The sequence below is a fragment of the Arvicanthis niloticus genome, chromosome 13, assembly GCF_011762505.2.
Source record: "Arvicanthis niloticus isolate mArvNil1 chromosome 13, mArvNil1.pat.X, whole genome shotgun sequence".
NCBI lineage: Eukaryota > Metazoa > Chordata > Mammalia > Rodentia > Muridae > Arvicanthis > Arvicanthis niloticus.
In genome coordinates this window covers 40,204,597-40,219,661 of record NC_047670.1, presented here as the reverse complement: position 1 = coordinate 40,219,661, position 15,065 = coordinate 40,204,597, and the positions used below count along the sequence as shown (strand labels likewise).

The window sequence follows — 15,065 nt, the reverse complement described above, 5'->3', positions numbered from 1 at the left end:
GTTTTGTGCTCCCTGCTTTTTTATTTATTTATTTTTTCCAATCTATTCTGCTAACTGAAAGAACTATCTACTTGAGAACAAAGCTGTCTGGAATCAGTTATCCTTCAGATTGACATTGCTTTCCATGGCAAGGAAAGTCCTGGTCCTTGCTTATAACACAAGCTGCCTCCATAGACACAAATTTAGGGACCTCAGCACAATGACTTCCCGAGACAGAACGGACACCTCTGACAAAGTCCCCCACAAATAAGGGGAGTGCAAAAGTCAGCAAGAGGAAAAACTGCTCTGAGGCCAGCTCAGGAGGATTTCCAGAACCCTCCAGTGGCCTCCTCAAAGTTTACGGAAGTCTGCTCTAAATGACCAGCACCAGCACCTCCTGTACTTGAGCACTCCTAATGAGTCAGAAGGCAGCATCTCAGGCCCACATTCACCATCCTATGGCTCAGGCAGTCCCATGCCTGACTCCTCTGGAGAAAGGAGTCCAGAGAGAATCCCTGAAAGGTACACAGCTAAGCATGGATCTTTCTCATGATCGGCAGGCCCCTACCCAGTACTATTATACAGAAGAGCCTCAGGCTCACCAGGATTTACGTGGGTTTAGTCTTTACACTTGAATGCTATAATAGAACTTTGGTTTCTTTAAAGCTAAGAGAATACTGAAGGACTAGCACTGTCTGTATCCCATTATAAAGACAAAGAAACTGAGCCCTGGTAAAGTTAAGGAATTTTCTACAGATCACATGGTGCTGCAGCAGGAGAGCTGTATCAGGCTATGGCAAGTCACCTCAAGTCTTCCTTCCTTGTTGAGTGAGATCGTCTGTCTTTCTCTTATCTGCCTAACAAAGTGGTCCTCGGGATACACTGAGACAGTGTGGAGAGGGGCTCCTGTTAGGTCTGCTGGGCTGTGGCTGCAGCTGCTTCTGGAGTGGAGGAACATGGGGAGCCACATAGCTCCACGGCCCATCTCACAGAACAGGTACTTGTAGGTACATAGTGTTTGCTTGCTCGGTTGACCAACTTAGCTGGTTTACAATAACATTAAAGTTTAGAACCAGGACTGCCTGCCATTGTTCATCTTCATGCATTTTGCATGTCAGTGGCAAAAATGTATACCCACCATGGAGCCATTACTTCTCACAAGATTGAGAACTGAAGGAAACACTCAGCACGGCACATGGCACCACGTGATCCATCCGGGTTGGTTCTCTGTCTGGCTTTGGTACCTCTATGCCACTGCCTCTTTTAAGGACTCTCCAGGGAACTATGGACTAAAGTGAAGCTGCTCACTGGCTGGATGAACATGCACCACATCAAGACCTGATGCCTGCCTGCTTCTTAACTGGAAGAAACTTTGTAAAGAATAAGTCTAATCTCAAGGAACAGTACTTGGTATAAAGACCTAAGATTTTAAGCTCTTAGAAGCAGGAGAAGCTAGTGTGCTAGAATCCAGAAATATTTCTGCTCTAAATAGCACATGAATGCATGTGAATACTAACCCTGCATCTTGTGCATAATTGCTATGATGGAGACCTCCTACCTCATATAGACTCTAGTCTTAGTCTAGACCCCAGGATTCCTACTCCATAAGGGAAAATCTAGCCCTGTGTCTCTCCACCTATATTTAGTTGAGCCTGCTGAGTTACCAGAAGTAAGGATTTGGCGTTTGCCTTGCTGAGTCACGCTTTGAGCACGCACAGTGAAGTGACAAGCAAATGAGACTGCGCAGTTCCACTGAGTGTGCTCATTCAACAAATATTTTAGGAGCAGGGATACAGGGGAGAGTGAAGAAGGCCTTCTGTACTCACTGAAAGTTAAGAAAGCAAGCATAAAATGCACCATCAGATCAGTAGGGGGCAATACAGGAGGACAGCTAAATTTGCTGCTTTGAAGGACAGGTTTCCATTTCCTCTTGCCCTACTGAAAACTTCTCTAGGACAGGAGCTATGCATCCATTGTCTTCGCACAGTGCAAGATAGGGTTCATATGTCGAGTTATTAAGTGTATAAGCAACACAAAGAATAACTGAAAGCATGTCCCAAAGATACACAGCTGAAGTAAGGAGTGGGCACATATGAAACTAGACCACATATCATAGGGAAGTGCCAGTTCCCTTGCTGAAGAGCTCTGTAGGAAATGCTTATAGTAGTTCTACCCAATACAGCTGTGGAAGCACTTTAAACATGGCGTCTACTTCTCGGACAGGTCTGTAGTCTAAGAGACAAGTAGAAATGGGGACACTCCCCCCATCCCCCCAGCTTTCTGCTGTGGCTGCCATCAGGAAGGCTCCACTGGCTAAATGCTACAAGCCTGGGAAGTGCTCATACACTGGCGACTACCATTCCCTGGTGCTTGTATCTCCTGGGACAGCCCTTTGAGTGGCTTGGTATTTAGCAGCTCACGAGCTTTGCCTTTAAATCCCATTAGATGTGTGTTCATGTTTAGCTTTGCTTTATTTTGTTGCTGTGGCCCTTATCCAGTGTCCCACCGTACTTTTTATTATCTTAATAATTGTTAGAGTTTCGGTATTTTAAAAAAAACTTGCAAATAAATAAAAACATCACATACCAAAACTAACCAGATGCAAAATCTGTACAGCTCAGTGACCTTACAGTTAAAATAGGCATTCAGAATGGAAGTCGTGGTGTGTGCCACACTCCTTTTTAAACACCTGACATGAAGTCTCTTGGGCTGACCAAGAGAGTTGTCTTCAACAAGGGCCACTAACACAACAGGCTTTATGGTCAAGTCACCTGACCTCTAGGGTATGAAAAAAGACGCAGAGGAAATCCTGATTTCTCCTGCATGGGGACAGGTCAAAGCATGTACTATGTAATTGTTACAGTATAGAACCAACCCTAACTCCTTTGAATCCACTACTTTTATCAGTGTCAGAAAGGGACTGAAGGTCAGATGGAAATCCAAGGCTACTCTCTGTATGGAAATCAGCAAACAGAAAAACATGTCACCCTAGCAGCTCCTTCCTTTCAGAGTCCTTCTCTGTGTAATTACACAGTGCTTGGCTTTATTTACTGCTTGTCAGGGTGATTAACATACTATAAAAAAAACCATAGGATCAGTTACATAAGAACAGCCACATAAATTTAAGAGATCTGTTAAAGGACATGTTATTGTAATAAAAAATGATGGATTGTAGTTTTGAAAATTGCTAGAACAATAGATTTTGAGTGTTCTCACCACAGTAAGTATATGAGGTGAAAAATGTTAATTGGCTCATTGAAACATCCCATAATTCGTATGTGTTTCAGAATAGCATCATGTGCTCAATGAACATATACAGCATTGTTAATTAAAAACGTAAAGGGAAAACCATTAGGAAATGTTAGAACTTTTCTTCATATTATTGGAGTTACTTAGGTATAACTTCAGTTACTAAGCCTTCTGTAAGGCATGTTACAGACAAGCCTTTCAAAAAACTGTCAGGACAATTTTTCAAGCCATTTTCTGTGAACTTTGAAAGTTGTACTCTTTATTTGGTCTTTAGGTAGAAGACCTGGGTTTTCACCTTTACTGAAATCCAAATGTGCAAAACATTGAAAAATCATCCTGTGGGCTTGCACTATGAATTGTTCACATGAATGTGCATTGAATGTCGAGGCTATACCAGGCCCAGCACTGGGACATAGAGAAGTGATACCATCTCCTCTGTGAAAGCATACAGGAGAAGGAAGAAGAGCAGTTACTGTAGTACAAAACGGGATATTCTTGTCCCTGGAAACCTTGAAGTTCTAGACATTAGCAGCAGTCACTCCAGGGAAGAGAGATTCGTTATAGAAAGATTCTGGATAAAGTTACATATGAATCCTCCTTTAAAATGAGGGCAGCAAAACAAAAAAAAAAAAAGGTATTGAACCTCTCAAAAATTAATAGATAGTTTTTAAAGTAGGCAGGAAATGAAGAATGATCCCCCACTGTGCTCAAGGGAGTGAGTAAGAACTTAAGTCAGATTAGGGTGCACTGAATCCAGCTTCTTGCTCTCTCTGGCCAACTTTCTAGACTCTTGGATCTGGATTCTGCTTGGTCAGTACAGACTGGGTGACTCTCACATGCGATCATCCCTGAAGTCACACATATATAGTACACCTCTGTTCCAGATAGACCCCTGTTAGCGGTTTACTTCAGTATTGGGAGCCTCCTTCTGTGACCTTCTATAAGATGTGCTTCACCAGAGAACCCCTAGATGGCGATAAAGATGAAATTACAAGAGAAACTCACCATTGTCTATTGTCTATTCTGCATTTGTTTCCATGTCCTCCTATTGACCGTGGTTGTTTTCCTCGTGGGACAGATGCAGAAAATGCTGCCCTGGACCTCAGGAACTAGCAACGCTGACTGCTGGGGCAAGTGCCTCTGCTGTTTCTAAACCTACTTTGGCTAGATAGATCCATGCTCCCTCTTCTGTGGAGTCTGTCATGACAAGCCCCTTTCCCTGGATACATGATAGGACCTTACTAAACCCGTACCTCACGAGATTATATTGAAAGTCAAAAGGAATAGCCTGTTCAGACACAGTTGAAGAATGCAGCGCTCTGTGCAAGTGGAAGGCTGTAGTACAACCTCCTTATTGTGAAGATGCATCTAAAACTTTAGTAGCTAACAGTGTGAGGTACTAGGTATTGGTTTAAAGTAACCATAAAGCTGCTGTTCTGCACCACATCAGTAAAACAGAATCAAATCTGTAACTATGGTCATTATCCTAATGTACATTAGTATTCTATTGAGATGATCAGTGTCTACTGCCCTGTCAGGCTACCTTTGAGAATTAATGACTTAACCCTTGTTAGTACTAATCATTAATTAATAATTAAAACTATCTTAAGTTTACCCAGGAAGAATACCATCAGTAATTATGATTTTCTTTTGACACAGAGTATTAAAAGCTCATTTGGATCTTTTCCAGATCACCAAGTATCTCCTGTCTGAGTTAAACATTTCACATGGCAGTGTTCTTCGATTCCCCCTCCCTTGTTTCTGTTGCTTTGCTTTTTTTTCTACATGTGTATAGAAGCATTTGTTCGTGGACATGGTTGAAGCAGGCCCATGGGAGTCTTCTCTAGAGAAATGCCCATCCAGTTGCCCTGCATAATGGCTAACATGCGCCCTCACTTCAAGAATGTATATGGTTCTCCTGTAACTGATTCAAAACCAGCTTCATAGCTGTTGTTCAGGCTTCAAGTGTAACAGATGGTTTGGGATTTCCACAACAATTCATAATTAGAACAAAAAGAGATTTTGGAGTTGTTTTTCTAGGTCATCTTAGATCCTTTGTTTTTTAGGAAAACAAATGATTGATTGGTTAGGTTTTGGGGTTTTTGTTTGTTTTTTGGTTGGTTTTGGTGGGGGGGGGGTTAAGGAAAGCTTATTTTCTGACTAAAAGAAAAGCTGAAGTAGAATGCAAACCCTCTGCTCTCTGAATACTTGAACTGTGGGCCACTGGCTGCCAAGCCCACAGCACTCCGTTGTCCCCTCTCGATCTTGGTAGCAGTGTGATATAACTTCCTCCTAAGTAGATTTAGTAATCTTCAGTGAGTTACTGATTGAAAATGTGTGTGCTTTCTTTATGCCATTGCATCTGAGGGAGGGACTAGACCCCTGGGCCTTCTATATTGGGTAGCATTCAGTACGACTGTTTGGTTTTCCCTCTGCCTTGGTTTTTTAAATGAGTGCTCATCGCTTTTCTGGCTAAATGTGTGTAATTCTTGAAGTCCATGATCCCCTGCCTTGGCCTTCTAAGAGGTTGGGATTTCAGACTTATACCATCAGGCCTGGCTTGGCTGGTGTTTTGCTCCTTAAAAATTCTCATTTTTTTTTCCTTTGTTGTAATTTTTTAACCAAATCTTCCCCCCCATCTACTTATCACTTGAATTCTTATTATGTTTTTCTCTTTCTTAGTTCCCTGAGAACTTCATACAATGTATTTTGATCATATTCATTTCTCCCTGACTTCCTCCAGATCCATCTACCCTTCCATAACTATTCCACTTTGTGTCCTTTCTCCCCCACTCCCTTCCCCAGCAAGTACAATTTGTACATTTATTCCTGGATGTATGGCCTCCACTAGATGGTGGTCACAATCCACCAGGGAACACACCATTAAAGAAAAGTGACTCTCAGTCCCAGCAGTATCAGCTGCCGACAGCTCTTTAGCTAGGGGCTGATTTCGAGCCCCTCCCCTCTTCATGCTGTGATCTTATCTGAGCTTGCACAGGTCTTTAGGAGTGCTGCCTCAACTGCTGTGAATTCATTCATATGTGCAACCTCCCTGCTGTGTCCAGAAAGCAGTTTCCTTGTGCTCATCACTGCCTCTGGCTCTTCACACTTATCCTGCTCCCTCTGCCACAGGGGTGGCTCAGCCTCTGGAGGACAGGGTATGATATAGACATCCCCATCAGGGCCAAGCATTCCTCCAACAAGCAGTTTGAAATGCAGTTGTGCGTTGGTGGGCTGGTGGACTCCCATGTTATACCACATTTTGATGAGTGATTACATACTGGCTGTTCTGTGTCTGTGAGACTGGGATTAACCCTCCTGCCCCCATTCAATTTCCTTTCTAGGTCCACCTGGCCCACCTTCAACACTCCCTCTAGGCACCCAGACCTCTAGTGGCAGCTCCACCCTATCCAAGAAGAGGCCTCCTCCCCCACCACCAGGACACAAGAGAACCCTGTCTGACCCTCCCAGCCCACTACCTCATGGGCCCCCAAACAAAGGCGCAATTCCTTGGGGTAAGTTTTCCTAAAGTCAGGGTCAAAGCTGTCCAGAGGCCCGATAGTAGGGGGGACTCCACTGGGCACTGGACAGTTTGCACATTAGGAAAGCCATCCAAACTGCACACACACTGACTGTGGACTTAAACATGTCTTAATATGATTGTACCTGCCTTCTAAGGCCAGGAAACATATTGAAAAATGTCTAGGGCCACTCAGAACTATAGTAGTAAATAACGTGCCCTCTAATATTATCAGGGAGCTGGTTGTAGAACACCCCACACACAGGACACCAAAATCTGCAGGTGCCCCATCCGTCTTATACGGTGGCATAGGCATTTGAGTAACCCAAACACAAATACCTTTAAATTCTCTACAGAAGGCAGACCTAATGCAGTGTAAATATGATGCTTTTTTAAAATGGGTCTGTATTTGGCACATATATTTTCCCAAATATTTTTTACCCACATATATGGAGGGCAAAATATATTACTAATAGGAACTGAACATATCCTAAATCTCAGCTGAGAATAACAAGTGTTGGAATTATGAATCTCACAGAACCCAGAAAAGCAAAAGAATAGGTTTAGAGTGCTTATCTAACATGCACAAGTCCCCCTGGGTTCAATCCCAGTACCAGAAGAAGAAAATAAAAATAAAACCATGCACTCCTTCATGATAACCAGAACAGCTTCCTTATAAAACAGGAATCCTGTCCTAGACATCCTTCTTCACCCCTTTAATGCCTTCCTTCTGAGGTTCAGATGAGTACAGGCTCTTTATATCAAAGCGGGAGAGGGGGCTCTGCTCTTCACCTCCAAGCCTCCCCATGTACAATGTCCAAGACCCTCACTCCCTGGCATTCAGTTCTCTCCTTGAAGACCAAGCTCACTTGTTTGCCTCCCTGGCTCTTGTCCATTGTCTTCCAGAACACTACCAGACTTAAGTTCTTTGCATGTTTTGTCTACATTGGCTATAGTGAGAGTACCATGAGAAAAAGCATCCTTGCCTGCTGTTCTCACCTGGATGGAATCCTGCCTGGCCCAAACTGGATATTAAGAAATCTCTTGAGAATGAGCAGCCTTACCCAGAGATAGTTGAATAGTTGATTGACACTGACTGCAGGACCTAACTTGTCTACCAAAAAAACCCCAGAACACTGCTAACAGCAACAAAAGCAATGAAAGCCCACACTTTGCATCTCACTACTGCCCTGGGAGTGGTCTGTGGGTCACCAGCATCCAGTAGCCCAGCAAGGTCCTGGCCCACACAGACGGTCTCTGCCAAATGAGCATACTAGTCATCTTTTCCCACTACTGGATTCCATTGTGACTTCTTTCCTGCCTTTTTATAAATTGGGGTTAACACATGATGGGTAATTCAGCTTAATAGACTTAAAGGATTCCTCAAAGCCTGTCTGAATTGTTCTGATTTTTTTTTTTTTTTTAAGTTTTGAGTAAAAGCCAGAATATACACTTTAAGACTGTCCCACACAGTTTTGTCCCAAATGCCACAGGACATGCGTGTACACAGCGCAAGTATGCTCACAAACATTTATATTGTAGCCACTCATGCTTTGGCTCAGCAGCCTACCCACGACCCCTGCTGAGTCTGTGTCTGTTGCTTGAGCTTTCTCAAGTTCTTGTGCCCATGGAGCTCCTGGTCCAGTGAGGACCTCAGATACACAGAGTACAATTCTTTCAGTATCAAGTGCATATGTTGACTGAACTGTGGGAATGCTAGAACATGGAGTGTGAAACTACATACAATCAGCACAGGACGCACTGGAGATGGGTCTGCATAAATCAGAAGTAATCAAGGCAGAACAAGACATGCAGACACATCCAATCTTTAATACTGACAGCTCCTACATACTCCATTTCAAGGCTTTCAAGAGTCAGAAGATCTGCCCAAGACTTTGCCTAGGTAACATTCCCCAGAAGCCACAGGCTTTCTCTGTGGACTTCATCCCACTGGTGAATATTCATCCCAAGGTTCACTGAATTTTGATCCTTTGCTTGCTTCCTGTGTGCTTTACTGTGCTCCTTCTAGAAACAGAGACATCCCTCCAATCAATGCATTACAATTTCTGTTTTCCAGCTTGAATGTTACCTAACACCTAGCTTTTCATTTTATCTCCAATGGTGGTAAAGGTCAGGCCTTTTCCCAAAGAAACTCAGTTGTTACCACATTATAAAAGTTATTGCTTGGCCATAAGCTGGGAGCTTTCACAGACAGGGCCTCAGCCAGCCCTACATGACAAGAATCAAAGCTTATCCCCAGCAAATGTGGCATTGTTCCAAATGGCAGGACTTCGGTGAGAACTCAGACAACTGGAGTGCTGACTCAGGGCTTGTTTGTGGTTGGTAGGTGGACATATGGGAGATGGATGCATGGACAGACATGGGTTAGTGGCGTTGGCACACTGCAGGTACACAACTGGACTCATGACTATCACGGGAAATTTTCTCAGCTCCTGGCATGTGTATTCTGCTGTGTGATCGATGCTTGGTGTGTGACCTGTCCCCTGTCTGCTGTTGATGCTAGAGGCAAAGGCAAGCAGCAGACTGTTTAGTCATCAGCCAGATACAGAGGTCAGCCTCCGGAAAGTTTCTCTCTCCCTGGTGCCTCAGCTTCCCTAGCTTTCCTCTAGGTCTCCCTCTCCCCTCAGTTCTTGAAGATGGGCTCCCTGGGTTAGACATAGCTAAGAATGTTCTGAGTAGCCGACTCTCACTTGTGTGCCTTACCAAGTGCAGAAGGGTCCCAGTCCACACTCCCTCCTCTTCCACCCGCCAGTGGCCCTCAGTCATGACATGCTCTCACAATGTCACAATGACTTTCCCTCTACTTACCTATATTGATGCCGAGTTATCCTTCAAGGCCTGTTCTGGGACTTGTTTCAGAGACCCCACTCTGTTTGCCTCTGGCTGGGGGTTGTCCCAATCCTTTTGCCTGTCCCTCTCAGACCACCATCTCTTGTAGTTCCTAATGTAGTGGTTTCATACTCTCCACATGGTTTTTGGTTTTGTTTGTTTTATTTTTTTGAAACAAAGTAATTCTCTATACTTTAGGCTTACCTTGAACCCATAGCAATCCTGGCTTAAGCCTTTTGAGTACTGACATTGCAGGTGTGAGCAACCACGTGTGACTTTTAACAAGTATGTGTTCGTAGTTCAATGCCTCAGTTTCTCTAAAAATAAAATAAAGGCCAGTACTGTCCCTGTTTTATGCATGGAATTCTTACAAAGGTGATGTGAGAAAACGCATGAAGTGCAGGACCGGGGACTTAGAAAGCACTCAGCAAATGTCACCTGCTGTTTGTAACTCTAACTCTCTGTTTGCCTGCTGTTTGCTGGATGGCCAATATCCAGACTCCCACATGTGTGTCATGGAGCTTTATGTGGTTTTGGCTACTATAATTCATGCCACAAACTCCAACTCTTCAGACAGCAAAGCCTATCTTGGCAGTTCTAGAGGCTGCAAGTCTAACATCCGGCAGAGTCATGTCTTCTCCTAGGAAGCAAGAGAAATAATCTGTTCCTTACCTCTCTTTGTTTTTGAAGACTGCTGATATTACTTGACTTATTAAGGGTTCTTAACTGTGCAAGCATGCATGTGTATATATCTCTAGCCTGGAGTTTACCGAGTAGGCTAAACTGGATGGCCAACAAGCCCCCAGGGGAGCGGGGGGAGAGAGAGGTAGGGGTGTGTGTGTGTGTGTGTGTTTGTGTGTGTGTGTGTGTGTGTGTGTGTATCTATACCCCCAGCACTGTAGTTCCTAGTGTACCACCACACCCAGTTTTACTATGGGTTTTAGGGATCAAACTCAGATCCTTATTCTTGCCTGCCAAGCACTTTACAGGCTGAGATATGTTTCCAGCCTAGACTTGGTACCTTTACGTGGTCATTTTGTAATGCTCAAAGACTCACATCCATTCCACATCCAAAGTTCATTTGCCATATCACCTCATCTCACCCCCACCAAGTCTGAATCCTCTTATCTTGGCCCTTGCTCCCTTTATTTCTCAAAAGAATATGCTACAAAACCTTGTAGTCAGCAGTCTTATCAGGTCTGTGACTTGACTATAGCCTTGTTTTGGTTTGGGTTTTATTGTTGCTGCTGCAGTTTTCAGGAGAGGGATTCTTGGGCTTTGTTTGTTTGATTCTTTGTGGGGTTTGATTCTTTTTTTTAATTGGATATTTTATTTACATTTCAGATGTCATCCCCTTTGCCCATTTCCCCTCTCTAGAAAACCCCTATCCCATCTCCCCTTCTCCTTTTTGCTTTTATACAATTTTTTAAATGTTAATCAAAGGCTTTATAAGTTTGGTAATGCTCAATAACAGGATGCCCATACAGTCAGAAGTGTAACCCAATACTCAACCTAGATATATCAACTATCTTTGACTGGCGGAGACATGCGAACATCCGCCTTCATATTCCCCTCTCTCTCTCTCATCTCCTAGCTCCTCCTCTCCTTCTCTTCCTCCTTTCTTTCTCCTCCTCTTCCTTTCCGTACTCCTCCCACCTTAGCTCCTCCTACATATCACCCTTCCTGTTAAAACTTTTCTCTCAAAATACAATTAGAGCATAACTATACCAATTTGTGTCAGTAAGGTACGAGACAGACCTAATACACAGTCCATCGTTTTGTTGACTAATCAGAACCTCTCTCTGTCATCTTTCCTAAATAAAAGACTTAGTTCTGAACCTGGCTTTTTTCTTGGCTTTAGAATGAATGTCAGCTGAAAACCATCCTCTCAGATCTTTTCTCTCAAAGTAAATAGCCGGGATTAGCTATGAGACTATAAGTTTTCAACACTGTCAGAAATCCAGAATGACTGAGTTAACTGAAATTATGGGAAGTACAAAGCATAGCTTCTAAAACTTAGCCAATTTATAGAGACCGTTGAACACCTGGACAGTCCCTATACTACAAAACGTTGGAGTATCCGATCTTCAGCCTTCTGGCCCAGGATCATCTGACAGACCAAGTGATGCAGAATTATTAAGGGCTGATTACTCTGTCTTGGCAGATATAATCAGTCGACTATTCTGCAAATGTGTCCTGTTCTGGACAGTGATTTATCTGTAGATGAAAAGAGGCAATTTCTTGCCTAGTGGCTGTTTCACCACAACTGGAGTAACTCCAAAGATGCTCAATTTCTTCTTAGAATCCAAGACAGGGAGCTGTCAGGAGCAGACAGGTCTCTAATCAAAATGAACATTAGTACAGAAATGTTTGTAACATCAATTCTGTAGACTTCTGACATTTTGAAAACCAACTATCTATGTAAGGCAATCTGGCCTGTTGTCTGTTAACTCCTCTTAGATATTTCTAAACAAAATACAGAAAACACTCTAACAATAAACTCAGAGCCATGAATTTGCTATAGTCCCTTAACTCACAGGCTAACCATCTCAAATAAGTTAGAAAAGAAGGACTGGGTCTAAGCCTTGTATTCCTAAATGTGTTATATAGGCACAGTGCCTATGAGAGTAACAATATTAATCTCACTTTTATATCAATAAGAAGCTCATACCAATGAAAACCTTAAATTTGAAATCAAAGTAAATTTTGTACCATTTACAAATTATAACTTCATCTTAATAACAGTTATGCATATTTCTACCAATAGGTTATGGCTATGCAATAAATCCTAGCTAATCCTCCCTGTTCCAACAAAACCACTACTTTTCCCTAGGAAGACAGCCCAATATTAACCACCTCAGTCCCCAAGCCCAGGGAATAGGGGTGCCAACTCTTCATTAATTTCTTCAAGCTGATTATGGGTGTTGAGATATTAGAGGAGGGACAGGGGGAAGAGTAAATCCATAAGCCTCTGACGCTGTGTCTTCACTGCATCCAGATGGAATTCCAGGACATCAGAGGTTTGAGCAGGTCTGCTCAGCTCACTTGATGAGTAGATACACAGAGGCTGTGTATTCTGCAATATACAATTCTCAAAACAAATTTTAGTATCAAGATAATTTTTTGTTTGAATTCTGGAATCTAGTCTTTTGGCAGCCTGCCTCTGTCATGTCTAATCCATATGATTGTGGAAGTTTTTATGAGGGTGTGCTTCCACCATCCTCCCATTCCAGCCTCCCTGCTCTCAAATTCCCCAACACTAGGGAATCCAAACTTCCAGGCACCACTGATGCCTGGCAAGACCACCCTCAACTACCTATACAGGTGGAGCCATGAGTTCCTCCCTTTGTGTTCTTGGGCTGGAGATTTTAGAATGTCTACTCCAGCTTGTTTCTTAGGACCATTTACTTGAAAAAAAAAAAAATGTTTTCCAGCCTTTTACTTTAAGGTAGAGTCTGCCTTTGTCACTGAGGTGGGTTTCCTCTATGCAGCAAAATGCTGGGTCCTGTTTACATATCCAGTCAATTAGCCTATGTCTTTTAATTGGGGAATTGACTCCATTGATATTAAGAGATATTAAGGAACATTAAGGATGTTAAGAGATATTAAGGAATATTAAGTTGCTTCCTGTTATTTTTGTTATTAGAGGTGGAATTACCTTTGTGTGGCTATCTTTTTTTGGATTTGTTGGAAGAGGATTACTTTCTTGCTCTTTCTAGGGTGTAATTCCCCTCCTTGTATTAGAGCTTTCCTGCTATTATCCTTTGTAATGCTGGGTTTATGGAAAGATATTATGTAAATTTGGTTTTGTCATGAAATATCTTGGTTTCTCCATCTATGGTAATTGAGATTTTTGCTTGGTATAGTAGCCTGGGCTGGCATTTGTGTTCTCTTAGGGTCTATATGACATCTGTCCCGCATCTTCTAGCTTTTATAGTATCTGGTGAAAAGTCTGGTGTAATTCTGATAAGTCTGCCTTTATATGTTACTTGGCCTTTTTCCCTTCTTGAATTTAATATTCTTTCTTTGTTTTGTGCACTTGATGTTTTTATTATTATGTGATGGGAGTTATTTCTTTTCTGGTCTAGTCTATTTGGTGTTCTATAGGTTTCTTGTATGTTTATGGGCATCTCATTCTTTAGGGAAGTTTTCTTCTATAATTTTGTTGAAGGTATTCATTGGCCCTTTAAGTTGGGAATCTACACTCTTATCTATACCTATTATCCTTAGGTTTGGTCTCCTCATTGTGTCCTGGATTTCCTGGATGTTTTGTGTTAAGAACTTTTTGCATTTTGCGTTTTCTTTGACAGTTGTGTCAATATTTTCTATGGTATCTTCTGCACCTCTCTTCTATCTCTTGTATTCTGTTGGTGATGCTTGCATCTATGACTCCTGATTCATTTCCTAGGTTTTCTATCTCCAGGGTAGTCTCCCTTTGTGAGTTCTTTATTGTTTCTACTTCCACTTTTATGTCCTGGATGGTTTTATTCAATTCCTTCACCTGTTTGGTTGTGTTCTCTTGTAATTCTTTAAGGGATTTTTGTGCTTCCTCTTTAAGGGCTTCTACCTGTTTACCTGTGTTCTCTTCAAATTCTTTGAGAGTGTTATTTATGTCCTTCTTAAAGTCCTCTATCATCATCATTAGAAGTGATTTTAAATCTGAATCTTGCTTTCCTAGTGATATGGGGAATTCAGGACTTTCTTGTGTGGGAAAACTAGGTTCTAATGATGCCAAGTACCCTGGGTTGCTGATGCTTATATTCTTGCAGTTTCCTTTCACCATCTGGATCTCCTTAGTGCTACCTGCCCTTTCTCTGACTGGAGCCTGTCTTTCCCATTATCTTGGTTGTATCAGAACTGTATGGGGTGGGTGTTACTACTGGAGTTTGAGCTGGGACCCAAGATTCGCTCAGTGCTCAGGCTCAGACAGGGAGAAACCAGTACTCTGGGCCAGGAGTGACTTCCTGGGTCTTAGTGGATCCCAGTTACTTCCTGTTTGGGGCAGGCATTGCTGTCTCCTTACCTAAGATACTGCCCAGGTTACAGCTCCTGGGAGTCCTACTTCCTCTAGGTTCTGTGAGACTGGGGGCAGAGCTGCCTCCTGGGATCTGCTCAGTGCTCAGGCCCAGACTAGAAGGAACCAGTGCTCTGGGCCAGGAGTGATTTCCTGGGTCCTAGTGGGTCCCAGTTACTCCCTCTTTGGGGCAGATGTTGCTGTCTTTTTACCTAAGATACTGCCTGGGTTAGAGCTCCTAGGAGGCTCCTAGTCTTCAGTTTCATATGACCATCCTCTTCTGTGTCTGGCATAGATCTTTCAGGGTTTGATTCTTTATGGTTTGTTTTTGTTTGTTTCAGAATAGGGTTTCACTACATAACATAGGCTAGCCTGAACCTGGAAAATTCCAGTCACATCCTTCCAATGCTGGGATTATAGACATGTGCCACCACACACGGCTGCCTGTCACAC

The 15,065-nt window shown here is 42.8% G+C and overlaps 1 protein-coding gene across 8 annotated transcripts in view; it reads left to right on the top strand.

Annotated features, from left to right (window-relative positions):
- Positions 1–15,065, top strand: part of Asap1 (ArfGAP with SH3 domain, ankyrin repeat and PH domain 1) — a 299,267-nt gene that overhangs the window by 264,492 nt on the left and 19,710 nt on the right. For 5 of the 8 annotated variants that reach the window (XM_034516211.2, XM_034516208.2, XM_034516206.2 and 2 more), the window contains one exon: positions 6,573–6,743. The exons of the other annotated variants lie outside the window; for them this stretch is intronic. In XM_034516211.2, coding sequence (XP_034372102.1) covers positions 6,573–6,743 — 171 coding nt within the window. The remainder of the gene's footprint in view (positions 1–6,572; positions 6,744–15,065) is intronic. 8 annotated transcript variants of the gene reach the window in all.